The sequence below is a fragment of the Candoia aspera genome, chromosome 3 (genome assembly GCF_035149785.1).
Source record: "Candoia aspera isolate rCanAsp1 chromosome 3, rCanAsp1.hap2, whole genome shotgun sequence".
In the NCBI taxonomy this organism is placed as follows: Eukaryota; Metazoa; Chordata; class Lepidosauria; order Squamata; family Boidae; genus Candoia; species Candoia aspera.
This window is the reverse complement of record NC_086155.1, coordinates 45,284,465-45,312,459: the sequence shown is the minus strand read 5'-3', so window position 1 is coordinate 45,312,459 and position 27,995 is coordinate 45,284,465. Positions and strand designations below refer to the sequence as shown.

The window sequence follows — 27,995 nt, the reverse complement described above, 5'->3', positions numbered from 1 at the left end:
GTAAATATTCTACAACTTGTTTGAATAAAGCTAATACAAAAAAGAGTAGATTACAACATTTAGGAAATAAAACATCTCTTTATTTACAAATAGAGAAGCTAACATCACAGCAATACTTTACAGTAGCTACAAAGCAATTATTATTTTTCAAGTTCTGTACAAACTATAATAGTAACAAAAATAATAATAATAGAAAACTGAAAAATAAAACAGCACATTAAACTGGAGAAAACTGCAGGTCTGGCTTGAATTCATAATACCACATAAACAATACAACAGCAATTATCCAAGCAACCTTTCTATCATTCTTCATATGGACTGGAAAGCTGTGGGTGACCAGATTATATAAGGGAAGGTTGCATAAAATCCTAGAAGTAAGGATTGCATAAATAATAATATACAAAATGTAAGATTTCAACTCAGGATATCCTTAGAAGAAACATACCACAGGACATTATACAGAAAACAAAACAATTAAACTAAAAAGCGTATTTAAAACTTATTTTTCCATTCTATAGATGTAAGACTATGTGAATTGCCTGTATATCCTTTAGCTATATTTTGAAGACATTGCTGTCATCATTTAAATCTCCTGAATCAGAGGCCTATTTTCTAAAATAGACCGAGGATCAACATTCACATCCTTAAATTGTTTTCTGAGCATGTGAACAAATGAAATCATTTAACAGAAGTCTGTGTTTTCCATTTTTATATACTTCCTCTACAGAATCTAGGGAAATGTTTGTTCTCACTAGAACCCTGAAGGGGTCGGGAAACAAGCATCTCTGGATGTGGATAAAACATGGGGAGAAGAAACAAGAGTCACTCATGTTTTTGCTCAGTCTACTCACTTTTTTCTATGCTCTTTTTCTCCCTTGGAGAAACAGTTCTTGTTCTTATACATCAGAGTCATCTGGACTTCAACAGCCCATTTGAAAACTGAATCAATTCACAACGTATCACAGCTGTAGGACAGGAAGCTAAGCACTAACTGCATTTCCAATTCAGTATGATTAAGAGAAACAAACGAACAAATGCTCAGAGTAATTTGCTTTAGCCAGTCACAATGCAATAGCATTATGCCAGAACTCAATAGGTCTCCAGCATTTTTCTCTCAAGAATTAAGCCATGTAACATAAACTAACACAGGACTCAATATACAAGCAAGATACCTTCTTATCTTGTTCCAGACCTTGTACTTTAGGGAATTCTAAGAAGATTATGGGCAAAAAACAGCTCTTTCCCATCAGATTTTGCACAAATCTTTCCTTGTCCGTTTACTGTTAGTAAAAAGAAAGGACTGGGGTGAAAAAATGTTCCTGTTCCATAATTTGCAAAAATTGTTCCCTGGAGATGCAGGCAGTCTAGTCAGATATCTTTCCCACATAAAGGCAGTCCATTATCTGACTGAACATTTGTTCTTATTCCATGTTACGATGCCAAAATGAGAAATAAGAGGGCATGAGGAAGGAAGCTTTCATAACAACTCTGAGATTCCACCACCTGCTAAAAATCAAAACGGAAAGAAAAATCAAGTGTTAGTGATATTCCCAATAGAATTCAGATAATTTGCAAAAAATATGAAAAAAATCATCCACATCTGGTGTAGAAAAGTCAAAGGAGGTTCTTCCTCAACATTTAACACTACATGCTTCCTGCTTTTAGCTTTTGCAAACTTCTCCAACAGTAAGTAAATTTCAGAAAAACTCAGGACTTTCCCTTGGCAAATTATTGATGTGTAACTGTGAAGAACACTTACAATGGTGAAAGAAAGTCTGTGAAGCATTAAGAATGATTGATAATCCTGACATTGAAATCAGAGTTCATCTAAGTCTGATTAGTAGATAAACAGATAGTTGTTAAACAAACACCACCTACTATAGTGTGCTGTATCGTGTCTTCATTAAACAGACTGAGCCAATATTCACTGTCTTTGTTGTAAAAAGTATCTGAAGTTCTGGGATAATCCAGTCTCTTAAGCAGCATCCGATATTCCTATCAATGATATGGCTATCAGGTTTGAGGTTTTGAGGCCCTCCTCCACAAAAATAAAACCATACATATGTTGATTGCCACCATTGGGGTTTGCTCTTCATGGCACAGGTTTGTGGAAGTAAATAATGCCCCAATCAAAACAGATGTCTGTGAACCTCAGTAAATGGATTGTTGATACTCCTGAGGTAGAAAAGGCTTACCATATTGCCAAAAATTCTGGCCTCCATCCATCAATAATCAAGTAAATAGTTTATAAATGAAGAAAATGCAGCACCTTTATTACTTTGCGGCTGTCCAACAAAAAGCAGAAGAATCCTAGAGTAACTTCAAAGTATCTGGATACATCTTTTGCATTGTCTGAGGTCAGTATTCATAAATCCACCATAAGAACAAGACTGGTATGCATGGACGATACCAACCATGAAAACCAACTACTCTCCAGAAGGCATGCTGCCATCCATCTAAAGTTTACCAGAGACTGCCAGGAGGATCCCACAGGCTACTGAAACAATGTTCTGTAGACAGATGAGACAAAAGGGGATTTTTGGGGGCATTAATGAGAAATGCTATGTTTGGAGAAAATAAAACACCACATACTAATAAAAGGACCTCATCCCAACTATGAAACATGGTGGCAGCAGCATGATTTGTACGGGTTCTGGACTGCACCACCAAATTCTACAGAACATTAGGGTGTCTGCCTGTGAGCTTAAAGTTAAACAAATGTGGGTCAAGCAGCATAATGACAATTCTAAACACACAAGTAAATCTATAGTAGAATGGCTTAAAAAAAAAGACATTTCACATTTTGAAATAGCCAAAATGAAGCCCTGACTTTACCGAACTGAAATGTTGTAACCTAAAGTGAGGTGCTCATGCAAGACTACCCAAAAATAACAGAGTGAAACAGTTCTATAAAAAGGAATTGGTCAAAATACCCCCAAACTGATATGCAGAATTGATCAACAGATAAAGGAAACATTTGGTTGAAATCATTGCTGCTAAAGGAGGAGCTACCTGTTACTGCTACCTGTTATCTCTTAAGCTTCACATATTTTTCCAGCAAAGACAGTGAATGCCCAATGTGTTCAATAAAAACATGATGCAGTACATGGTTTTATGTGTTATTTAACCATGATCTGTTCTTTTATACATAGGACCTACAAAGCTGAAAACATATTGTAACTTATAGTACTGCAGGAGTATGGATGGTTTAATGGTTCATAAACAACCTCTCATTACGGCATTGTCAGTGTACTCTCTGTAGTAAGGAAATTATTGAGAATCTCAGGTAACAGAGGCAGGAGCTATGCGGTAATCCTATTTCAAGATCAGCTTATTAATTAAGCTCTACACATAGTGGGCAGTACTTATTTGTCTAAAGAGGAAGCAGCATCCACTCCCATTATGAGATCCAATTTGCCAGACTGTAGACACAATTTCAAAAATAGTTCACATGATTATGGCCTCATACATTAATTTATAATAATATAGAGCAGGCCTGCATAACATATGGCCCACAGGCCACATGTGGGCCAACATACAGCCTGTGTGGCCTGCGGGCATTTTTTAAAAAGTCAATAAATTTACCAAGCGCCAGGTCCCATCAGCAGCTCTACCGCTGCTGCCACTCTGCCAACCACCAAACAGCTGATCAGCATACCAGGTATTCCTTCGCAATTACTTCTAATTTATCAATGTGGCCCTTTCTCCTCTACATGTTATGCAGGTCTGGTATACAGGGAGCCAACCCATTTCTATTGTTTTTTTTTAATCGTGACCACTGCGTGTATCTTAAAATCGGGTTCCTCTGAGAATTGCAAAACATGACAGAGTAGGGAGGAACTGAATACAAAGAATTTCCATGCAACTTAAAGCACTAATGTTGCAATGAACTACAGTTACAGTATTGAGGAGCCAGCCAGTAATTTAGCCTCCCCTACCTGATGCATTTACATTATAATAGAGTGCATCTCCCATAATCCACAGTCACTTTTGGCCATGCTGATGGAAATAGTGGAAAGTACCAGGTTCAAGAAGGCTAGTTGTCCTCTAAAATGAAGCATGAATTCTATATGGAACCTGGCATAACTGGCATGTATTACTAAGACCTGGCTGGGCAAGGGCAACATGATTGTCTTTTTGGAGATCTGCCTGGCCAATTATCAGGTCCTTCAAAATCCTCAGTGCCAAAGCTAGGAGGCAGGATGGCTTCGATGATGAGAAATACCTTACCTGAGACCAGGAACTCTACCCTGGAGACACTGGGATGTGAGTGCCTATAGTATTTAAGTTGGGCTACAAACATTAGCTGAGGATCCTGCTGATTTACTGACCGCCCTGCTGCTCAGCAAGATCCCTCCCCCTTCAGGAGCTGATCTCTGGGCTGGCAGTGGAGAACCCCTGCATTTTGGTGTTGAAGACTTCAGTCTGCCTTTTCTGGGGGCTGGCTCCAGTAAAACTCGGGGGGTTCATGACTTCTATGGCAACCATTAGAAAAAGTGCCCTTTAATGTCATTTAATTGCACTTCTATTTCTGCAGAGGAATAGGATTGCTTTAATACACACACCTGCCTACATACACATGTGCACACACAAAGAGCTTTTGATTATTTCTGAAAAATGTTGAACATAATAAAAAAAAAATAGCTCTCAGGAAGAAAAAAATATGCAAACAAGTTCCTGACTTGGAAGACTGCCAAGCTTCTTAATCATCATTTGTAAGCAACAATCCAGGGGATAATATTAATATCATAAAAGCAACATAACAGGAGCAGAGCAGGAAGGACAATGAGCAAGCTGGGTAACAGTGGACCAGCAATGAGGAAAAGAAGGGTTCTGGAAATTATAAAATTCACAGCAATAGCTACTGAGCTTCAAGGACATACAAAATATTTTAGACTGGATCACCTCTGAGTAGTTAACAGCTATTACTAAAAATTATCAAAATCACTTAATGTTTCACATATACCCATTTTCTTTTATCATTGAGCCTCATCAAGCAATTGAGCAGAAAGCAGTCTTGCAATCTGTATACAGATCGGAAGGGTGAAAATGGTTATACTCAGTCTGAATGGCAAAGCAAGTAAGTATAGAATTTTTAAAAATACAGTATAATGGAATCAAGAGGCAGCCCTGTCCCTTGTCAATTAGAATCACTGAACTTCATTAGAATATATAAAATAAAAGCAAACATCTTAGCACTGAGATTCTCTGCTAGTAGCACAGTAGTCCAAAGGTAATTCCCTCCACCAGAGTTTAGAGTGGAACAGTAAGGTTCCTTTTCCACAGGGATAGTGGGTTGCTCCTCCCACTTGCTCCAGTATTTCTAAGAATACTTCAACTAACAATCCCTAGCATGAGGGAAAGCATTTCCTCCCTCCCAGGAACAACACTGAAAAGCAACAGGAACTCCAAAGCAAATTCTATGGAAAAAGATCTGACAGAATGAAAAATCCACTACAGAGCCATTATCTCATGAGGGATATCCATGTAAAAGAAGATCCTTCATGGCAAATCCAATGCTCCATTTTTCAACACTGAAGAAGGGAATCTTGCAAAAGTACAATTGCTAGGAGGATGGGATATATTATTCTGTAAGAATGTCAGGAATTCCCTTAACAAAGGATGTCACAAAAGCCCATGTAGTGACTTTATATATAGGGAGTCATAGAAAAGAAAAACAACTGAAGTAGCTACATTTGTCACAGAAATGACTATGTTACAAGCAGTGACAAAGTTTCATGAGGGAGGAAAACATAGGAGTGACTTCATCTTCTTAACTTAGATGTGGAAATTCTATCAGGTGATCTGCTGAAGGCAGATTAAATAACTGAAGTAAACAAAAGAAGTACTGTTTCTCTGCTAAGCAGAGACATGAACTGGAAAAAGATATAGATATATAAAAATTCAAACAGAAAACTAACACATTGGAAGTCTTACCTTACCTTACCTTAAATACATCAGAGAAACAATAATATTCAGGGATTTCTTTTTAAAAACTCTAATCTTCCTATAATATACTCCCCAAAGTACAGCACACAAGAAGTATGTACTGATCCTTCTTTTGCAGGGATTGGATACAAGCCAGGGAATTATGGCTACCCAAAAACAATTTTCAAATATAAACCCTATCTCAAGGATCACTAAAAGCATTACTATAATCTGTTCATGTGACCTAACAATTACATCCTTTCATGCACCATTAATGGTTTCTTTGTAGGAAACACATCTATTATCAGTTTCAGAAGAACCTTCTATCAGAGGTCCTTAAATCTGCAACAGGAAGAAGGTCCAGACATTAATCTGACTGGAACACAAAACGTATCCATTTGGGACAAGAAAGTTCTTCTATTCTTGCACTCAGATCTACCAATGAAGACATTACAAATGAGAATGTTTGTAAACTAATCTAGGATTTACAAAGCTAGAGCAGCTGTTTCCCAATTCACATGTAAATTTGCCGGGAATCTGCCAAGTCATAGCTGAATAGAGAACTAAGATGGTCTGCTGGCAGAAGGTCAACCTGTTGCTAAGAAAAAAGAATGCTCAGTGATTTATAATTTGTTCCTCCTCTGGTAACTCAGACTGCTCCTCTAACCTGCAGAGGGTTAGCACTTTTTCAACAAGGTGAGGAAAATCAGCCTTCGAAACAGCCTGGCCATGAAATACGGACCACTCTGGCACCTCCTTATGCACAGACAATTCCCTTTCTTCCCTACCAGAAGTGGGGGCATCTATATCCATAAGCAAAAGGGAAGAGAAATGGTTTAATACTGGTGCCACTAATGGCAATGGATGTCTGCCCCTTCCAGCAATGCCAGAGCAGCAACAGTCCAACAATGAGAAGGGACAGGTAGAAGAAAAGTGCATCTACATTATACTTGCTTGTACAACCTTCTTTTCCTGAATGAGTTGCTAGGAGATCTCTGTTAGGACTAAATGGTGGATCCTGCATGTTTTGCCCTCATAATACCAGCACCTGATGGTATGCAGTTTGCAACCAAAGCCTCTATTTCTACTGCTGGAGCTCACAGCTGGAGGCTGAGCCCAAGAAACATTAAAAAGATCCTTCAAAGTGTCTAGTAACAGTGTTGAGCTGTCCATAAAATCCCTAGCTTAGAAGAAAGGCAAGATAGGCTCTCAATCAAGATCTCAGCAACATGCTGAAAACTGGTGTTAGACAGGAACATAACTAAGATGGAAGGGGTGTTCCCCCCCACTCTAGGAGCTGTTGCAAATTTTTTATTTCTGCCTAGTGGAGCAAAGGGAGGAGCAAACAGATTTTAAGAATGCCTTCCTCAATTGTAGCAATAGTGGAGACATAAAGAAAGATAATTACTACCTTTTGAGCCCTCTAGAAGATATCAGACTCCAATTCCTGGCATCGGCAGACAGTATGACATCAAAAAATGATAGCAGTGGCATTCTGAAAAGAATTTTAGCTCCCACTATTTCCATCACTGTAATTTCAGCTTCTGGATCTCAGTAGCTTTCCTGACCAGCAAATTTGGATTGTGAAATAATAATGGTATGAACTAAAGAGAATCAACATCAACAGCTTGCTTCTCTTTATGGTAAAATTCTTTATTCGAATGTCTGCATGTTTTAGAACTTACCAATATTTGGTGATGAAGAGTAAATGTTATCACTGAAAAAGTACAATTCTGTCTATCCTTGAGAGCACAGCAACTAAACATTTAGCAAGCAAGTGGCGTTTGGGGAGTTAAAGTGCTCAGATTAGGCCATGTCTGTACGAAGCAAGGTCACCAAGCAAGCAAACGCTCACAGTGGGTCCTTACCTGGCAAAGGCTGTCCCAGCTCCGCCTGCACTTTACCCTTCGCTGCTCCTTCCAGAGGTAAAGAACCTCTGTCCCCTTTGTAGAGTTTCGGTTTAAATGGAGAATCTTTCTCTTTACCTTTTGATCCTTTAGGCCTCCCTGCTTGCTTCTTCTTGGATTTACCATCTCCTTTTACACCCAGCAGTGGATGGACTTCTGTGACAGTTTAGAACAGAAAGTGCATATTTTCCATTAACAAAATGAAACCAATGTATTCACTCTCTTGTTTATTTTCCAAATCTGTGCAGATCAAGGCACACAGTTGTATGTAAAAGTTTAGACACCCTTGGTCAAATTGTATATTTCAAGGAATTCCTAAGTGAACAGAAACTGACACAATGTCTACCTGGTACAAAATCAAATACACCTTTCTGCAAACATACATAGTAAAGGTAAAGGTTTCCCTTGACATGAAGTCCAGTCGTGTCCGACTCTAGGGGGCAGTGCTCATCTCCGTCTCAAAGCCGAAGAGCCGGCGTTTGTCCGTAGACACTTCCGTGGTCATGTGGCCGGCATGACTATACGGAACGCCGTTACCTGCCCGCCGAAGCGGTACCTATTAATCTACTCACATTTGCATGTTTTCGAACTGCTAGGTTGGCGAACATACATACATACATACAATTTATGTGTAGTTCTTTACAGATTCAAAATAAGTAAACAATGAATGTACTGGGGGCAAAACTTTTGCAGTCAGCATCCATAACACTGTCCTTGGCAGAATTAACAGCTTCCAAACATTTCTTGTAGCCAGCTACAAGTCCTTTCCTTCTAGCTTTCAAAATATTTTATGTCAATTATCCTTGCAGGAACATGCTCAGGTCTCCTTGCATGCATTTCATGTTTGAGATCTCCCCACAGATTTGCAATAATATTCAGTCTGGGGGCTGTGAAGGCCATTCCAAAGCCTTTATCTTTCTTTCCTGTAAGTACATCCTGGATTATTTAGAAGTATATTTGAAATCACTGTCTTGCTGAAACAGCTACCTCGTTTCAGCTTCGATTTCTTACCTGGCTGTGGGACATTAGCTTCTAGAATATGATAATTTTTAGTTGAACCCATTCTTCCTTCCCCCTACACCTAATCTACCCCTGAAAAGAAATTAGATTTTTCAGCAACCATCACCACCTTAAGATAAGATCACCTGATTCTCTTCACTGAAGCAAAGAGACAATGCAATTTGCTTCAAAAAAGCTTCACCCATCTCCTATGGCCACTTGCCAAAGTTTCCTTGGAATTTGGCAAGGGAATTCTGGAGAAGCATATTTTCTGATAATGCTTGCCAAACCTTGGCGAATCATGCTAGAGGCACCGTTCACCTCTTCTGAACTGCTCCCCCAAGGTTTTGACAAATGATCCAGAGGAATCAAATGGTATATCCCCCATAGCACATGCTATTCTTGCAATGCTTGCTCTGCATCATGTGCCAGAAATTTCTCACAGATTTGGTGAGCACTGTGGAGGATGAGCCATTTGCTTCCACTGAAGCACTCACCCAACCCTTTGGCAATCCAGGGGAGACATTATGTACCTGCATTGGTCAGCATTTATGGAGATGTGCTCTCTCCAAAAGCTTTTGGTGAACAATCTGGAGAAGGCAAACACAGTGCTTCCACAATGCTCGCCAAAGGCTTTGTGAAGCAGAACAAAGAAAAACAACATATGAAAGAACTAAATTGTATGTAATGGGGTAAAGGCTAGGGAAGATGTCCAATTCAGAAGCATTTTTTTTCTGGGTGATCAGCTGGCCCCATAGAAAAAGAAACAGAACAATAACAAAACCAATGTTAGAATTCTGCTTTCCTGAAGAACAAACATACAGCCCACTTGATAAAAAGTGATTTCTTAAATTAGTCATAGTTTCAAGTAGTTCAGAAAAAAATCTGAACATAACTACACATTCCCATCTATTCCGCAGACTGCTAAAAATTAAAGATGTTGGGAATCTGGACTAAAGAACAGAACACAATCCTTTAATAAGTATAGATTTTGATTAAGATAAAGGTAAAGGCTTGACATTAAGTCCAGTAGTTTCTGACTCTAGGGGGCGGTGCTCATCTCCGTTTCAAAGCTGAAGAGCCGGCGTTTGTCCGTAGACACTTCGGTGGTCATGTGGCTGGCATGACTAAACGGAACGCCATTACCTGCCTGCCGAAGCGGTACCTATTAATTTGCATGTTTTCGAACTGCTAGGTTGGCAGAAGCTGGGACTACCAATGGGAGCTCACCCTGTCACGTGGATTCGAACCGCCGACCTTCCAATTGGCAAGTGCAGCAGCTCAGTGGTTTAAAGGAATGAAAAGGAATCCCTGCTCACCATCATTGGGTACTCCCTGCAATTCTATGTTGGTTGTTTTAGGTTTCTTCTTTGGAGGCTGAGGTCCATCGGACAAAGACTGACGCTTCTTCTCAGTGCCTATTGCTTCATCAGGTAAAGCAGTCTGAACTGCATCTGGTGGAGGCCCGTAGGGATTTTCCTCTGGGTCTTCCACCTCAGGAGCAATAGGCAAGTAGAGTAAAGCTTTAGAGTCTTCCAATTCTTCATCGCTGTAAAAAAAAATTTTTTTCCTCATTAGCAACATGCTAGAAGGCATGTTCCTTCATTTTTTTTTATACCTTTACCTCTCCTAGATTAAGTATTATCATGACCCCTAAGTTAATCATTCAACTGCATGCTGTGAAGGCATCTCACATATTACAAAAAAAAAATACTCCTTTCCTACTATCCAACAGGGTAGAAACAGTCCTGGTTTCCTGATGAGTTTCACCACAAATTAATCACAATAGCTATGCTCACTGGGGATTATGGAAGTTGAAACCCAACATATCTAAAGTTAGTGGATGATGCATGAATTTGTGTTAAGACCTTTCACCTCTCTCTCTTCCCTATCAAGCACAGGCTTTTTCGCTCCTGCTGGATGAGTGCTATATAAATCTGGCTGCTTTCACTTGTTCACTTTCACTATCTTTTTTATGAATACTTTTTAAATTCACTTTCTATCTTGTAATATAGCATTTTTTTCTCTCTGAAATTTTCCGCCTGCCTCAGAATTGGCTCACAGAAAGTACTCTTTGAGAGTTCCTCAAAGTACAAAAAAGGTTGTACTCTGGGCCATTTTGCATGAGAAGGCACTTGACATTGTTACATATAGTAAATATGCATCTAATTCATACAACTGTTATAAGAGAAAAGCATTCTTCAGGAACTTGGAAGAGGAATATATAAATTTTTTGGTTTACAGAAAATTTTAATTTTAATTAAAAATAAATTATATGTAATTTATAACAGCCTTTAGCACTAGGTTATTTTTAATCAGAACTAGTATCTTACTCATGACCGCACAGATATTTTGATGCTTCAATCTTCATCTGATTTCACAAGGAGTAAACATTACTGAACAGGCAGGACTTGGCTCTGACACACACACACACACACACACACAATCCACATTCTTAATTTGAAAATTTGAATCAACTAAAATTTCTTTACAGTCTTGTAGTAACTGTGCCATTACCAATTTACCTGCTACAAAAAGCTGCAATGGGGTCTACACTAGTTACATCCACTTCCTCATCTTCTGCAGCATCAGCACCTGCCAAGCAAAGAAATTCAGAATCACAAACTGGGGGGAGTATTAGTATCTACTTGATAAGTGCCATTTTGCACCAGCAAAATCAATGGAGTTAAAAGGATACTAAAACATAACATTAAACACATACTATACTATTCTAGGTAATAGAATACTCTCCTAAGGGATGTACTATTGATTCAGATGCTGTCCTGATTAAAATATCATTAAGCCCAACTTGCTCATGTGAACATTTGCAAGTAACGAGTCTAGGATTGTTATTTAATTGAACTCTCTTTTAAATTGGTGTGTTTCAAATGTTTTACTCTTTTGTTTATGGAAACTTATCACTGGATGCTTTTATCTAATTTTTCTTTTCTTTTTTCTTCCTACACTGCTCTGGGCTCTTTTGGGTGTAAAGGCATAAAAATAAAAGAAATAATGACTTCTCATAGAAGTAGGCATTGGCAATGTTTGCTATTCTTTAACTGGATTAGCAATCTCCTTGACAGATTTATTAGATGATTGTCAGGAACCAGGCCTAAGAACCACGCTGAGGTGATATCTCCAACTCTAGTTCTTTATTGTTCTCATCATATAGGCAGAATATTGCCAGATTAAAGCTACTCAACTAACCTAAGGGGAAATAACCTAGAAGGGCTCTAGGACGGAGCTACCTTGAACCTCCTAACCCTCCCAGCAACAGTGTCCGGGCTGCGAAGCCTGTTATTTGTCTGGAATGCACTTCCTCCCTAGGAACCAGCGGCAGTGCCGGAATCCACCACAGTGATTTAAATAATAGCTGGAAGCTTCAAGCTTTATTTACTATACTTTTAATAGAAGTTTCAAGTAATTTGGCTTGGTTCAATACAATATCATTAACAAAATAATTATCTATTTTATATGTATCATACTTTTTAATCTGTCCAGTAAAATAATAAATTTTAAACATTAAAAGTCGCTAAAATCATTTTAAAAACAGAAAAATAAAATAAAACAACAACAACAATAAAAAGCAATAAAGCAATTCAAATGGGCACTGACATCTCCAGCAGGGTTATTTTTGTTTTTAAAATAAATTTAAAATAATACATTCATTACCTGTCTGTTCTGGCTCACTCTTATCTTCATCTTCTATGTCAAATTCAGACTCCCGCTCTTCATATTCTACATTTTCATCCAGCTCTTTAAAATCAGGTGCAAAGGCACTCCAGTTTTCCTAAACCGTAAATCCCCCCCAAAACATTTCAAACTTGTGACACCATAATAGCATATAAGTACCATGCAAGCAACGAGCAACAGCATTTCAAGCACACCATGTTCTGTATCAAGCAGAGCAGAGCAAAGGCACTCTACGTCCCTTCTTGCCCAGCAAGGGTGTTTCCAGTGTTGATTGGCACCCACCTAATAGAGCTGCTACTTAAAAGACAGTTCAGGGACAACCATTCTATCATGGTCTATTCACCCAAAGCCTGGAACCTCTTGCCTCCAAACACTGTCGCTCTCAATCTGATCAACTGATGACCTATCTGCAAACACTAGGCCGTCACCTAACCATGTTTCCACCTGTTGCTTTGGGCTCTTGTTATTTGGACTTGTTTGCAGGCAAGCTCACATGTGATTGGAACTTTGATGAAACATGTGTATGCTTGCACACAAATCCTGCCTGCTGCTGTTTGTTTTTGCTTAAATCTGAAGCAAAGGTCTAGCACCCAAACTTCTCTGGGTGGGCCTGACTGACCTGGAACAGAACAGGAGAGGTCATCTAAGTCATCGCGGCCAAGTCCCTCTTCAGCGCAAAAATCAAAATTAAAGCAATCATACGGACAGCTCTCTAGCTTTCACTTAAGCTCATTCAATGAAGGGGAGTCTACCACCTCTCTGTATAATTGGTTCTACTGTCAAACTGCTTTCCCCATTAGGAAGTTTTTTTAAACATTTAGCTGGTTCCTGCATTCTTTTCCATTCTTCTACATTTGTTTAGAATAATATTAATACTGTAATGTAAAGCTTATGCAAATACTGTAAGGTATTAAGAATAAATGAAAACAGAGCCCCCATCCCCGAAATCAAAATGTAAAAGGCCAATAAAATGCAGCAGAACTCTACCTACCACTTGATTTTGTGCCCATATGGATACCACTCCACTGGAAATAGAAGCAATGATTGGTCGGACAGGATGCCACTAGAAGAGATTGCATCATGAAGAGGGAGAAGAGTGGTACATACATTAAAACAAAACGGGCCAATTGTTCTGACAAAATTAATCCCTGGAGAAAAAGATGGAGCACTTACTGCAACATCCAGCAAGAGTTCCCCCCTAGTGCCATGCAGGATTTTCACAAGGTTGCCAATACTTTTCTCCCATATGTACAGAGCATGCTGACGTGCTGACCCTGCAACAATGTACTCTCCGTCACCAGAGAAACAGCATTTCTTCCAAGGTGTCCTACAGAAAAGGGAATTGGAAGAGAAAGTTAGTCTATTCTTTCAAGAGCAGGAAAAATAAAAGATTCCTGAAAACTCAAAACTCTAAAAATGCTTTATTTGGAGAGAATGGCATTATTATTCTGAAAATGCAAATGGCAAATTCTGCTATATAAATGTCCAAAATAATCAATTCAAGCTATATTTCCCAAACTGATTAATTGGACCATCTATTCTCAGGTGATTATTTAGAAAAGCTATTATAAAATGAAATAGGAAATACAAAAAATAATGTGCCTCACAACACTAGCTTTTCAACTGCACTTTTCCAGACGCTAAAATTCTGCTGATTTTTTAAAACAGTCCAGAACAGACCTGGGCTTACACAAGCATAACAGAAAGAAGACTCAGTTTCTGCAGAGGGGTGCCTTTAAAGATATATGAATGAGAATGGACAGGCAAATGAACAGCTCTCATTGCCCTCAGCTGCCTCAGAGGAAGAAGTGAGATAGCAAGTTCTCTACCAATCTGGCTAAAACCACTGGTTGGCTCATCTTATCCCAGAATTATCTGCATCAACAGCCATAACACCTAGCTACATTAAATGGACAGGTACAACCAGAACACTCAGCCTAGCTGAGGTCATGTCACCTGGTTTTGCTCCTCACAGAATGGTCTCATACAGATGCCATGGTATATTATTTTCCATTTATTTTCCTCTCTATTCTCTTTTTATGTCACATGATTTTAACTTATGACCCAACTTAAGAGCTCTGACAGGAATGTAGTATATCAATATTGCAAAGAAATAAATAACCTGGCCAAAGTAATAGCAACAGATTTCAAATTCTCTTTAAATTACAGGATGCGATGTTAGAGACTATACTGTACAAAATTACACAAGAGCTAATAGGATGACCCAGCTGATTCTGGCTGATCTCAAAAATAACTAAGGAGGAATGGACCTCGTTAGGACTAGGATGGGAGACTAGCAGCATATAAACTGAACCAGGAAGCTGAAAAAAAGGCAATGACAAACAATTTCATTTTATTACCAAGAAAACACATGGATATATCAACGTAATTATCAGGAGTTGAGCTTGATTTAAAGGAAATTTACATTTAGAAACTTACAACCTGATTCCATGAAGACTCAGAAGTAAGTTCCAATTTTTTAAAGGATGTTACCACCAGATATACATAGCTCTGAAATCTTAGCCATGTAGATCGAGTACCATGCCTTCTTCTGGTAGATGGGGGATCAGTGGTCCAGGAAGTCTATCTAATAGAACAGGTTGAATATTTGAATGGTTATTGTTTTGAAAGCTTACAAAGCAAAAAGTTATCTAAGAGGATTAATTAACTGTTCTATAATGAAGTTTGAATATTGCAAGGAAAATATATTCTGTTGCCTTAAAGTACTTAGTTACTTTACATTTTTACCTGTTCACCAAATCCTGTAGTTTTTGCATTGGTTCTGGTTCCCCATCTCTACCACAGGTCAAGATTTCCCGGCCATCATAAACTCTGATTATGCGATCAGCAGTATTTATGAGAAAGCAACTGGAAGATGAAATATATATATATATATATATTATTTATTTATTTATTAAATTTATACACTGCCCATCTCGCTATAAAATGACTCCAGGCGGCTTACAGCATATGCTGCCATCATGCTAGGTTTTTGAAAAGCATTGCTGAACCACCCTTTTACAATACAGGAAGTCCTCGCTCAATGATCATTCGTTCAGCAACCGTTCGAAATTGTGATGGCACTGAACAAGTGGGACTTATGACTGGTCCTAGAAGTTCTGGCCATCACAGCATCCCTGTAATCACGTAATCACGATTTGGGTGCTTGGTGACTGGCATGCAATTATGATAAATTTTGAAGATGACTGACTTCAACTCACCTTCCTTTTCGAGCAAACTCTATAGATTTAATAGCTGTAGTGTTGCTGGTTCCTGTTGTCACTCTAAAGGAAGCAACAAGATCCTGAGTGTCTGTCTTTAACACCAAGATCTAAAACAGCAATAAATAAGTAAGATTAATTTGGTTTTCTACATACAATCTTTCTGTGTAAAACTTGTAAGAAAAATCAGTGAAGTGTGCTTGCACCCCATATACCCTTACAATTCTAATCTCCTCCATAACAAATGGTAAACAAGGGTCTTAAACATATTGTTGTATGTTATCAATTAAAAATGAGACGCTTTACGTGTAAGATGGCAGTATTACAGTTTTTAGAACTAACGTATGCTGCCAACAGTATAGGTTTCATTTTGTATAGTAGTATCTTTCCAAATGAGAATAGCTCCATTAAGAATCATTTTACAAAGCTACTGAATGAAATATTTTCAAGTCCAAAAAGGAAATATACATTGTGTAGGCAAATATTTTAATTGCATAAAAGAAGTTAACAAGAATAAATATTAGAATGAATTAGAAAGCAGACCACAATCAGAGAACACCTAAACTGATTTTTTTAAGGCACTTTTAATTGTGAAAGTCAGGACATAAGTAATTGAAGAAACTGAATTCACAACTAGAATGGGAAAGGAAGACAGGTTCTGATCTAGATCCATGAGAAGGCTATCAAGGGAATTTCTCATATTTACAACCAGGCTGAATGTAGCAAAGCATCAGATCTCTTATCTTTTTTTTAATATAATTTTTATTGTAGGAATTTTTAAACAAGTAAAAACCATAAAAGAAAATAAAGATAATAAAGAAAAATAGTAAATAGTGAAAAAAGAAAAAAGAAAAAGAAAGAAAAGGAAAAGGAAAAGGAAAGAAATATTATAAAGAAGCAGCTTCCAATCTTTTTGAGTGATTATCAATACATTTATATATTGCCCTCTCTCTCTAAAGTTATATCATAATTTCCTTCTTTCCATAAGCTACCCTTTCTAATATTCAAACCCATAAATCACAAGTTCAACTTTCTCTTTTTTCAGCAAAAGGTCCATAAGGGGTTTCCAGTCACTGCTAAATGCAGCTGTTGATCTTACTCTAATCAAACAAGTTAAATTTGCTGTTTCTGCCCATTCTGTCATGTTACCAACCATTCCTCCATTGTGGGTATTTCAGAGTCTTTCCATTTTTTGCACATATAATAGTCTCGCAGCAGTAATCATATATTAAAATAATCTTCCATGGCTCTTTGCTAATTGGCTATCAATTAATCCCAGCAAGAAATGTTTTGGTTTCAATTGAATGTTGATCTTTAAATTTTTTTGTATTATTGTATGTATCTGAACCCAGAAATTTCTGGCTTTTTTACAAGTCCACCAGCCATGATAAAATGACCCTTCATATTATCCAATCTCAGTTATTTTTAATATTCACATGTCAACAAGCATCCTCACTTCTGAATAAGCTGGAATTTCTTCTGCATAGTGTATTAATTTTACATCATAGTACCCAACTGTTATAAGCTTCAAGCATCATCAAACTGAAATAAATTTTGCTTATAAGCATGGAATTTAATATGCCTTAAATCCATGAGAGGTGGGGTAATATACAAATAGTAATAAAGCACTTCTCTAAGATACTATTCTTACGTACATACATATCTCTATATTCTCTTTTATCACCCACAGAACGCAATTCAATATTAAAAATGTAACTGAACAGGCCACATATGAATAGATTATGCAATCTACTTTCAGTTCTGCTTGTTTTATACAAGTTTATAGGGAAGGGAAAATGAGGGCGGGTAGAAGGAACCCAATCACTAGATAATCAGTATTCTGTCAAAGCCAGTAAATAAAACCATTCACTAGTTTGGCAACAACGCTCAACTGGAGTAACATTTCTTATATATTTGTTCCTTAAGACAGTTTAAGAGGACTGGTCCAGAAGTACAAGAGATCTTGATTTAATATATAACGAAGTGAAGATGAATCCTTCTTGGATCTTTCCACTTCATAACAGTAATCTGACACTGTATCTTTTCTCAATGTTACAAGGAAGGAAGGAAGGAAGGAAGGAAGGAAGGAAGGAAGGAAGGAAGGAAGGAAGGAAGGAAGGAAGGAAGGAAGGAAGGAAGGAAGGAAGGAAGGAAGGAAGGAAGGAAGGAAGGAAGGAAGGAAGGAAGGAAGGAAGGAAGGAAGGAAGGAAGGAAGGAAGGAAGGAAGGAAGGAAGGAAGGAAGGAAGGAAGGAAGGAAGGAAGGAAGGAAGGAAGGAAGGAAGGAAGGAAGGAAGGAAGGAAGGAAGGAAGGAAGGAAGGAAGGAAGGAAGGAAGGAAGGAAGGAAGGTTCCTCCCTCCCTTCCTTCCCATTTTAAATATAAACAGTGCATATATTTTCCTGCGAAAGCCTGAAGACTGTAGAAGCAAGAGTTCTCTGGCTCCATGCCTGGGCTAAAGGACCAAAATCAACAAATGCTAATCAAGCAATATCACCAAAGCAAGCCACAGCCTCTTGGATGGATCTTCTGAAGAGAAGTAGGACCTAGATAATGCAAAACTTGAACTGAGGCTATGTCCTAAGACCAAAATCACTCCTTACTCCGACCCCAAACATATAACTGACTGTTCAGCCCATGAGAACATATGACAACAGATCAAGAATCAAAGAACAGAAAGGCAGAGGATTGCCAGGTTGCTTCAAAAAACAAATTAAGTATAATGGTCAATTTTGGGAGTAGGCTATTGCTTCTGATTGGAACAGTTCCCACTATCAGCATAATATCCTCTTTGTAAAGTGCTAAAATTACTTAACAGTTTGACCTTGAATTTTCTGTGGCTTGACTCTAAGCCATACCTGACTTCCTGCAAATCCTGAATGTTATCTGACATAACCATACTCACTACCCATTGAACTCTTGAACTGCTGATATACATATCCATTTTGGACCAGACTGTGATTACCTTCATCTAATAGTTCTACTATACAGGCTTCTAGCAATACTGAACAGATTGATTAACTGTTCTGTGCATTCTCTGGAACCTAAACCCAACCTAAACCAGATATAAATGGTCATGCAGTAATGAAGTATGCATCTGAAATCCTTGATCAATATAGTCAGGTAATGCAGATTTCCTGGCATGTGACCTATTATTCATTAATGTGTAGTATCTCTTTGAACAATAAAATATTCATTGCATGACATCTAGTGGACATATTGCAAACAGAACAGACCTTCAAACAAACTGCTGAATAGCCTGGGCAAACACACTAAATTATTATGTGCCATCAACTCAGTGCTGACTCTTAATGCCAAAGATAGATCTGTCCGCAACTTGGCCCTTCAAGTCTTCCAATAGGGCACCCATCACTGCTGTAATTAAGTCCAGCCACCTTGCTGCTTGTTGCCCCCTTCTTCTCTTTCCTTACAGATTTCTCCAGAGAGCTACATCTATGTGTCCAAAGTATGATCATTTGAGCCTTGTCACTGAAGTGGAATCCTCTCTGTGACAACTGAGAAGCTCCACTGAGTTCAATGGGATTTAATCTGAGATAAGTGAGCAAGGACTGCATCCTTATACTGCAAACCGATTTTTTCTTACAAGGCAGCAAATCCCACTTATTTCTATGGGGTTTACCTCTGAGACAGGTTTAAGTTATAGAGCAAATTATTCACAAAGTATTCATCTGATTTACACAATTCAAACAAAAATAAACTATTCTGTACTGATTTATACACAGCAGATAGTTAAGTCTGTCACCCACTAAAAAAAACAATATAACTATTTCTCACCTTCCCTTTAGCATTCCCTGTATAGATATATTCCCCTCGCCGGTCAAAAGAAGCCACCACATTGAGATCAGAATCATCATCCACTGGTAGGACAACGTGCTTTGAATCAGACAATGTTAGCATTACTGGGGCAGATTTCATTGGGCATACTAACACTCTGTTTCTAAAGAAGTAGAAAAACAAGAAACAAAGAAAAATTTTCAAACATCAAGCAATGCATCATCAAAAACACACAAACAAGGGAAGTATTTTTTTTTTCCTGGAACAAAAATGAACTGTATTTTGTACTTGTATGCAAGCATAAGCAGACTTAATAAATTAATTTAGTATCATTCATATTCTAAACTGAATCCAGCAGCTAGTACAACCCTTATATCTGGTAAATAGGTTTTTGCTTCCCTATATCCACTACTTAACCTAAGAGACGGCTTTACACATGGACTTCACCAGATGGACAACACCGAAATCAGATTGATTACATCCTTTGCAGCCAAAGGTGGCGGACATCTGTACAGTCGGTAAAAACTAGGCCTGGAGCTGACTGTAGTTCAGACCATGAACTTCTTCTTGCACAATTTAGGATCAGACTAAAGAGATTAGGGAAGACCCACAGATCAGCTAGATATGAGCTCACGAATATTCCTCAGGAATATGCAGTGGAGGTGAAGAATAGATTTCAGGGACTGGACTTAGTAGATAGGGTCCCGGAAGAACTCTGGACAGAAGTTGGCAGCATTGTTCAGGAGGCGGCAACAAAATACATCCCAAAGAAAGAGAAAACCAAGAAGGCAAAATGGCTGTCTGCTGAGACACTAGAAGTAGCCCAAGAAAGAAGGAAAGCAAAAGGCAACAGCGAAAGGGGGAGATATGCCCAATTAAATGCAAAATTCCAGAGGTTAGCCAGAAGAGATAAGGAAGCATTTTTAAACAAGCAATGCGCGGAAGTGGAAGAAGACAATAGAATAGGAAGGACAAAAGACCTCTTCCAGAAAATTAGAAACATTGGAGGTAAATTCCAGGCAAAAATGGGTATGATCAAAAACAAAGATGGCAAGGACCTAACAGAAGAAGAAGAGATCAAGAAAAGGTGGCAAGAATATACAGAAGACCTGTATAGGAAGGATAACAATATCGGGGATAGCTTTGACGGTGTGGTCAGTGAGCTAGAGCCAGACATCCTGAAGAGTGAGGTTGAGTGGGCCTTAAGAAGCATTGCTAATAACAAGGCAGCAGGAGACGACGGCATCCCAGCTGAACTGTTCAAAATCTTGCAAGATGATGCTGTCAAGGTAATGCATGCTATATGCCAGCAAATTTGGAAAACACAAGAATGGCCATCAGATTGGAAAAAATCAACTTATATCCCCATACCAAAAAAGGGAAACACTAAAGAATGTTCAAACTATCGAACAGTGGCACTCATTTCACATGCCAGTAAGGTAATGCTCAAGATCCTGCAAGGTAGACTTCAGCAGTTCATGGAGCGAGAATTGCCAGATGTACAATCTGGGTTTAGAAAAGGCAGAGGAACTAGAGACCAAATTGCCAATATCCGCTGGATAATGGAAAAAGCCAGGGAGTTTCAGAAAAACATCTATTTCTGTTTTATTGACTATTCTAAAGCCTTTGACTGTGTGGACCATAACAAATTGTGGCAAGTTCTTAGCGGTATGGGGATACCAAGTCATCTTGTCTGCCTCCTGAAGAATCTGTATAACGACCAAGTAGCAACAGTAAGAACAGACCACGGAACAATGGACTGGTTTAAGATTGGGAAAGGAGTACGGCAGGGCTGTATACTCTCACCCTACCTATTCAACTTGTATGCAGAACACATCATGCGACAAGCTGGGCTTGAGGAATCCAAGGCTGGAGTTAAAATCTCTGGAAGAAACATTAACAATCTCAGATATGCAGATGATACCACTTTGATGGCTGAAAGTGAAGAGGAACTGAGGAGCCTTATGATGAAGGTGAAAGAAGAAAGTGCAAAAGCTGGCTTGCAGCTAAACCTCAAAAAAACCAAGATTATGGCAACCAGCTTGATTGATAACTGGCAAATAGAGGGAGAAAATGTAGAAGCAGTGAAAGACTTTGTATTCCTAGGTGCAAAGATTACTGCAGATGCTGACTGCAGTCAGGAAATCAGAAGACGCTTAATCCTTGGGAGAAGAGCAATGACAAATCTCGATAAAATAGTTAAGAGCAGAGACATCACACTGACAACAAAGGCCCGCATAGTTAAAGCAATGGTGTTCCCTGTAGTAACATATGGCTGTGAGAGCTGGACCATAAGGAAGGCTGAGCGAAGGAAGATCGATGCTTTTGAACTGTGGTGTTGGAGGAAAATTCTGAGAGTGCCTTGGACTGCAAGAAGATCAAACCAGTCCATCCTCCAGGAAATAAAGCCAGACTGCTCACTTGAGGGAATGATATTAAAGGCAAAACTGAAATACTTTGGCCACATAATGAGAAGACAGGACACCCTGGAGAAGATGCTGATGCTAGGGAGAGTGGAAGGCAAAAGGAAGAGGGGCCGACCAAGGGCAAGATGGATGGATGATATTCTAGAGGTGACGGACTCGTCCCTGGGGGTGTTGACGACCGACAGGAAGCTCTGGCGTGGGCTGGTCCATGAAGTCACGAAGAGTCGGAAGCGACTAAACGAATAAACAACAAATATCCACTACTTATTCATTCATTTCACTTTTATTCCATCTGTCATCCAGGAACTCAATAAAGCAAAGAGACAAAAATGACATTCTCCAAAGCGGAAAGTTTCTGAATAATCTTTCAAGTCAGTCTCCCATGAAGTGTATTAGTGGTTATCCAGGAGAACAGTGGCCCGGTGAAGGCATTTGTTATGATCTGGCTAGGGGATGAGAAGAATGAGAAGTGGACCAGAAGCATCAAGTGACAGGACTCCTGTCACTGGTGATTCCAGCAATATTGGAACAGTGATCCCACTCTTACACAAACTCAGCAAGTTCAGAGGATCCCTTGCCTGTATCTATTGACAGTAACTCAGAATCAGAAGTTTAGCCATTTAACCTTAGACAGAGGTGTTTAATGAAGATCCAGGACTAGGGACTGAACTTTGCAGATCTGAGAGTCTAGCCAAAAGACATGTAAGTACTAACAGGAGGGCAAACTTCGCAGCTACTCTTTAATGAGTCTCTGCTGTGCAATGAGTGGAGGTTCAGCATGGTTTATTTAGTGTGCTCACTCCCTTTGGACAGTGCTGAGAACAATTTATCAAGAACTCAGCTCTTGCTTGTGAATATCCTGCACTGCTGCATCTTGGATCTTGGATTTTCTCTAATCTTGTCTCCTGTTTCTTCTGTGGATTTACTGCCTGACTGATAGCTTACCAGTTTCAATCCCTGATTTCCTGTTTGACTATGAGTTTGACCTCAAACATACTGCAAAAGGATTTTTTTCAAAAGCTGTATTATTATAGGTAGCTGTTATAGAGCCTGAACCTACTTTTCACAGGCCTGTGACAGATTCTGAGCCTGCTAATTTGCTTCCTGGCAACTTGGCATGGCAGCACATGATGATGATGATGATGATAATAATAATACATTCTCTATTTACCAAGAAGCATAGGTGGGCATGGAATGTTGCACATACTCCAGACAGCTGAAGAAGAAAAAAGAGCATTGGAAGAATGTCTGAAGGACAGTGAAGAAGATGCACTGAAGCTAGTACACCATGAAGGCTTACTGAATACCAAGGAGACCAAGCTGGCCTGTAAGAAAGACCAAATGAAGAATAGAAAAGAGACTTGGCATGGCAAAGTATTACATGGCCAGTACATTAAAGAAAAAAAAAACTAGCAAGCAAAGCAGATAACAGTAAGACCTGACAATGGCTAATAGCAGGAAAGTTGAAAAAAAAGGGAGAGGGGCTAATTCTGGCTGAACAAGACCAAGCCTTAAGAACGAATCCATATAAAGCCAGAATTGAGAAGACAGCAACAGACAGCAAATGCCATCTCTGCAAAGAAGCTGAAGAAACAGCGGACCACCTAGTTAGCTGCTGCAAGAAGATCACACAGACTGACTACAAATGATGGCATGACAAAGTAGCAACAATGGTGCGTTGGAATATCTGCAAGAATTACCACTTGTCTGCAAGCAAGAACTTACAACAAAGTAATAGAAAATGAAGATGCTAAAGTGCTCTGGAACTTTAGAATTCAGACAGATAAGCACCTGCCACACAATACCCCAGACTTAACAATTGTTGATAAGAAAGACAAAAAAGTCTGGATAGTAGACACTGCTATACCTGGAGACAGCAGAAGAGAAGAGAAAGAACTGGAGAAAATCACAAAATATAAAGACCTGCAAATAGAAGTAGAATGACTGTTGCAAAAGAAAGCAAAGATAGTACCAATAGTAGTAAGTGCCTTGGGTGCAATTCCAAAACATCTGGAACACCATTTGAACACCATTGGTATTGACAAAATCACCATCAGTCAATTGCAGAAGGCAGCTTTACTTGGAACAGCTTACATCCTGCGATGATACTTTTAAGCAACAACATCTGCCTATCCCAGGTCCTTGGGAAGGACTTGATAGGTGAAAAAAAATGCCTAAACATCTGGCTGACTGTGCAATCAACCATAATAATACTGTGAGATTTCTGAATACAAACTGATAAAGTTCTGGCGCATAACACACCAGATTTAACTGTAGTTGAAAAGAAGAAAGTGTGGATAAGCGATGTGGCAATACTAGGGGATAGTAGAAGAGAAGGCAAAGAATTGGAGATCACAAAACATCATGATCTGAAAACCGAAGTTGAAAGATTATGGCATAAACAAGCAATGGTGGTCCCAGTGATTATCAGCATACTGGGTGCCATACCAAAAACCTTGGACAACACTTAGAAAATCTGTGCATTGACAAAATGTCCATCTGTCAATTACAAAAGGCCACACTGCTTGGATCTGCACATATACTGCACCAATACATTACAGCATCCTAGGTTCTTGGGAAGAACTCAATGTGAATGAAGACCAACACCAGCTAAACAACTGGCAGCTGTAATTTCATGTTGTTGTGTATATAAATTATTAAACTTGTATGCCAGCTGACTCAACAACTCTAGGTGGCTCACAACGATCAAAGAAATTACAATAGAATCAATAAAACATAAAGATAAATAATGGCAAGCTCAACAGACTGGGTGGAATGAAACGAGGGGTCTCACTTTCTCTCACCAAAGGCCTGGGTGAAGAACCAAGCTTTCATGGCTATCCTAAACAACTGCCGAATGAGGGCCATCTGGATCTTGGAGGGAACCTCATACAGTATATCCTCAAAATGCCAGATTCAGAGCCTCTGAATATATAAATGCAAATAGAAATGCTTCCTTGGAAAATTCCACACAAAATTTAGAATAATGTCAAGAATCAGGACCAAGAGAAGCACAGATATTGACTGAGGGAACGAAAGGCAAGATCCTTTTGTATCTTCTAACATGTACTATGCACGTGCCTAAAAGCAATACTGAATTCTGAGAACCTTAGATCTCAACGCTGTCAACCTGTTGATGGCATAGACCCACAGTTTTTCAGATAATCTTTCCTAATCATGCAGCCAATATCTATCTACCCTGGTGATAACACTAAGCTCTGTTGTATGCCCAACCTAGCCAATTAAAGTTGTCTAAACATAGTAAAAAAACTGTTTGACTACTACAACCCATGAAAAGTTATTACAATTAGCATGTACTTTCAAGAAATTACTCAAGAGTTCTACACTGTTAAAAAAAAAAGTTGTCAATATTACTTACTGATCACGGGGATGATACTGGACTTTCAGGATAGGAGAAGGAAAACGAAACCTCTGATCACAATCACCAGTCAAAACATCCCACTGAGACACCATATTATCAGTTGATGCACTCACTAACTTGTGACCATCTCGACTCCAACTGAAAGAGAAAGATCTAGATAGCCTCTCATCACAACCTTCACCACCACCCCTAAAATCAAATGTCATACTGACAAGCTTTCTGCAGCACTCCAATCTAAAATTTGATTTTCAAAAAAAAAAAATTAAAGAACCAAATTCCATATAAGTCCAATGGAAAATCATGTACTGAAATGTTAACATACCTTTATATCTTACCTATTAGCTGGTATCAAAACAAGCTGACTGCATGTGTTTGAGAATCACAAACTGATTCAGTGAAGCTGTCACTGAAAATTTTATTGGAACAGCTTTCACTACCCAAAATACTGGACACTTCAGTCTAATTAAGTTTTGTGCTATGGCTGCTGATGTAATCTTCAAACAGTTATGAGTTGTATGCAAAGCTGTCATCTATGCACATCTCTGAAGTGTAATTTCCAGTAATAAAAAATAGCATTCATATTTTAATGAAATGTCCAAAGTTTAAATGTGTGAAAATGGTACAATAAATGCATGCAGAGTTCTTCTGTTTCTGACCTCAACTGCAGGCATATCATCCACAAATCAAATTCAACTTGTATTAGGATAATTCCTTACCATAATGAACAAACTGGGTGAATATGGGCACTTATTATTTTTGCAATGCCCCTTGTCAAGAAATCCCAAATGACAATTCGGCCATCATTACAACCCACTGCTAGAAGAGTGCCCCATCTGTTAAAAGTACATGTAAGAGCCATACTAATACAGTCCAATGTGCCATCAGCTTCCTGAAAACAAAAAAGGGATAGAAACAATAGAGAGGTTTCATGTGTAGGTTACATAACTATGTTACTTTACCCCATGAAATGTCTCATGCAAATAAATAAATTGCCACAATGTTCATGTAACTATAAAGATTTATAGTTTGAAGATTAGACACATGCATAGTCTATTTCATGTGTGTGAACATATACCAAAAATTCTCATTACTGTTTCAGCAAAATAGGCACAAACCAAACCATATTACAAAAGTTTTATACAAAAGTAAATATATAAACATATATACCTCTGGATAGTTCTGCCCAAAGGATTCTGAAAAAAAGGAAGAAAATATGGAGGAAATTAAATAATGCCACAGTCCTTTTGGTTGTATACCGTATTACTGAAGATGCAAGGACAGAGGCAGGTACTGAAATAATAAATCTGACCTATAAATCAGTAGCATGCACTATCACATCTGCTGTCCAAAAATTAAAGGAGCTTTTAGCAATGAGGTTCAAGTAACTTAATATATTTCTCATTGAAAATATGAAAGCCTTATCTGCCATATTGGAAAAAAAGAAAACAGTATTCACTCTTTTTTGGAAGAGCAAAATACAAATTTCTGGTAGCAGGAATCTCAAAACTTCATTCAAAATTACTCTTCGGATTCCAAACACTATATAAACATCAGAGTTATACTACTTCTTAAGTTTAGAAACGCTCAAAAATGAGATGCTGGCATGCCTTAAGGGGAGCATTTAACATTACAGAATAGGAAAACCAGAAACATATAAACAGCAACTTTCTTTTTGACAGCCCACTTTGGAACTAATTATCCAGCGAGGTCCCTTAATACTAATTTATACTCCAAATCTTATATCTTTGTCTCAAATGAAGTACACATGCACAGAACTGCCTTAACTAGTCTAGAAAAAGATGTACTGCTGTTTCAAAAGGCTAGGAAGCGGAGGCTTTTACCAGATATTCCTTTGTTACATAATTTATACTATTTAAATAATTTCTAACCCATTTAAACAGTTCTTTAAAAGGAAAAAAGTTCGAAAGTTAAAATACAGTAACGAAATAATCTGACCTCAGCATTACATTAATGATGGGTTTCCTCCCCAAACAGAAACCAAACGATTTTTCTCAGGAGAAAAGCAGTAGAAGAGAAAAGAGTGAAATCGTCCAGCCCCATCCACAAAAATCCCCAAAATTGACAACCAATGAAAACGGGGTCTACAGCAATGTAGACGCCCACAGCCTAAATCTGCTTCTTGTTTCAGGGCCTCTTTTGCATTTGCACGAAATGTTTTTGAAGCAATCGGGTGGTCGCGACCCCCGGTTTTCGCGCCGCTGGACAGTTATGCCCCCTTTTCCAAACGGGACGAGGGAAAACGCCCCCGCCCCACCCCGACAGAAGCTTCCCGCGTTGCACCCCAAGAAGCAGCCCAGCGGCCTCTCCTCCGAGCCAGTTCCAAAGCCGCTATGCCTTACCGCCCACAAGCGCCCCCTCCCGTGTTTATCCCACAGCCCGTCTGCTCATCGCCCCCTCCCAGCTGCCCCGTCCACGCACCCCAGCCCCAAATAAAGAGCAACGTTCAAAGCGCCTTCTCCCCACGCACCGAGCAGCTCCAGGTTCATCTTGCCCACACTCTTCTTCCGTCCGATCCCGCTTCGGTCGCAAGGACCCAGAGGCCCTCATCCGAAGGGGTTGCAGCCATTGCTCAGCCTGATGAAAACTTTTCCTATCTCCTCACGGCTTCGATCCCTCTCTGAGTCAT

General features: G+C 38.9%; 1 protein-coding gene across 4 annotated transcripts; it reads right to left on the bottom strand.

Annotated features, from left to right (window-relative positions):
• Positions 1–58: 58 nt before the first annotated feature.
• RBBP5 (RB binding protein 5, histone lysine methyltransferase complex subunit) lies at positions 59–27,926 on the bottom strand. 4 transcript variants are annotated; one of them, XR_010067560.1, is made up of 15 exons: positions 27,837–27,926; positions 26,516–26,541; positions 26,065–26,237; positions 25,346–25,486; positions 19,541–19,703; positions 15,749–15,858; positions 15,276–15,395; positions 13,701–13,854; positions 13,519–13,590; positions 12,507–12,624; positions 11,360–11,429; positions 10,154–10,383; positions 7,797–7,991; positions 1,879–2,510; positions 59–1,506 (listed from the first exon to the last, which is right to left on the bottom strand). XR_010067560.1 is itself a non-coding variant. In XM_063297520.1 (14 exons), exons 1-14 carry the CDS (start codon positions 27,853–27,855, stop codon positions 1,478–1,480), a joined length of 1,620 nt encoding a protein of 539 aa, XP_063153590.1. In that variant the 5' UTR covers positions 27,856–27,926; the 3' UTR covers positions 59–1,477. The 4 variants fall into 4 exon arrangements, 3 of the variants coding, with proteins under 3 accessions (XP_063153590.1, XP_063153591.1, XP_063153593.1); XM_063297520.1 differs by lacking the exon at positions 1,879–2,510; XM_063297521.1 differs by lacking the exon at positions 1,879–2,510 and having other exon boundaries at positions 59–1,503.
• Between the last annotated feature and the right edge of the window lie 69 nt (positions 27,927–27,995).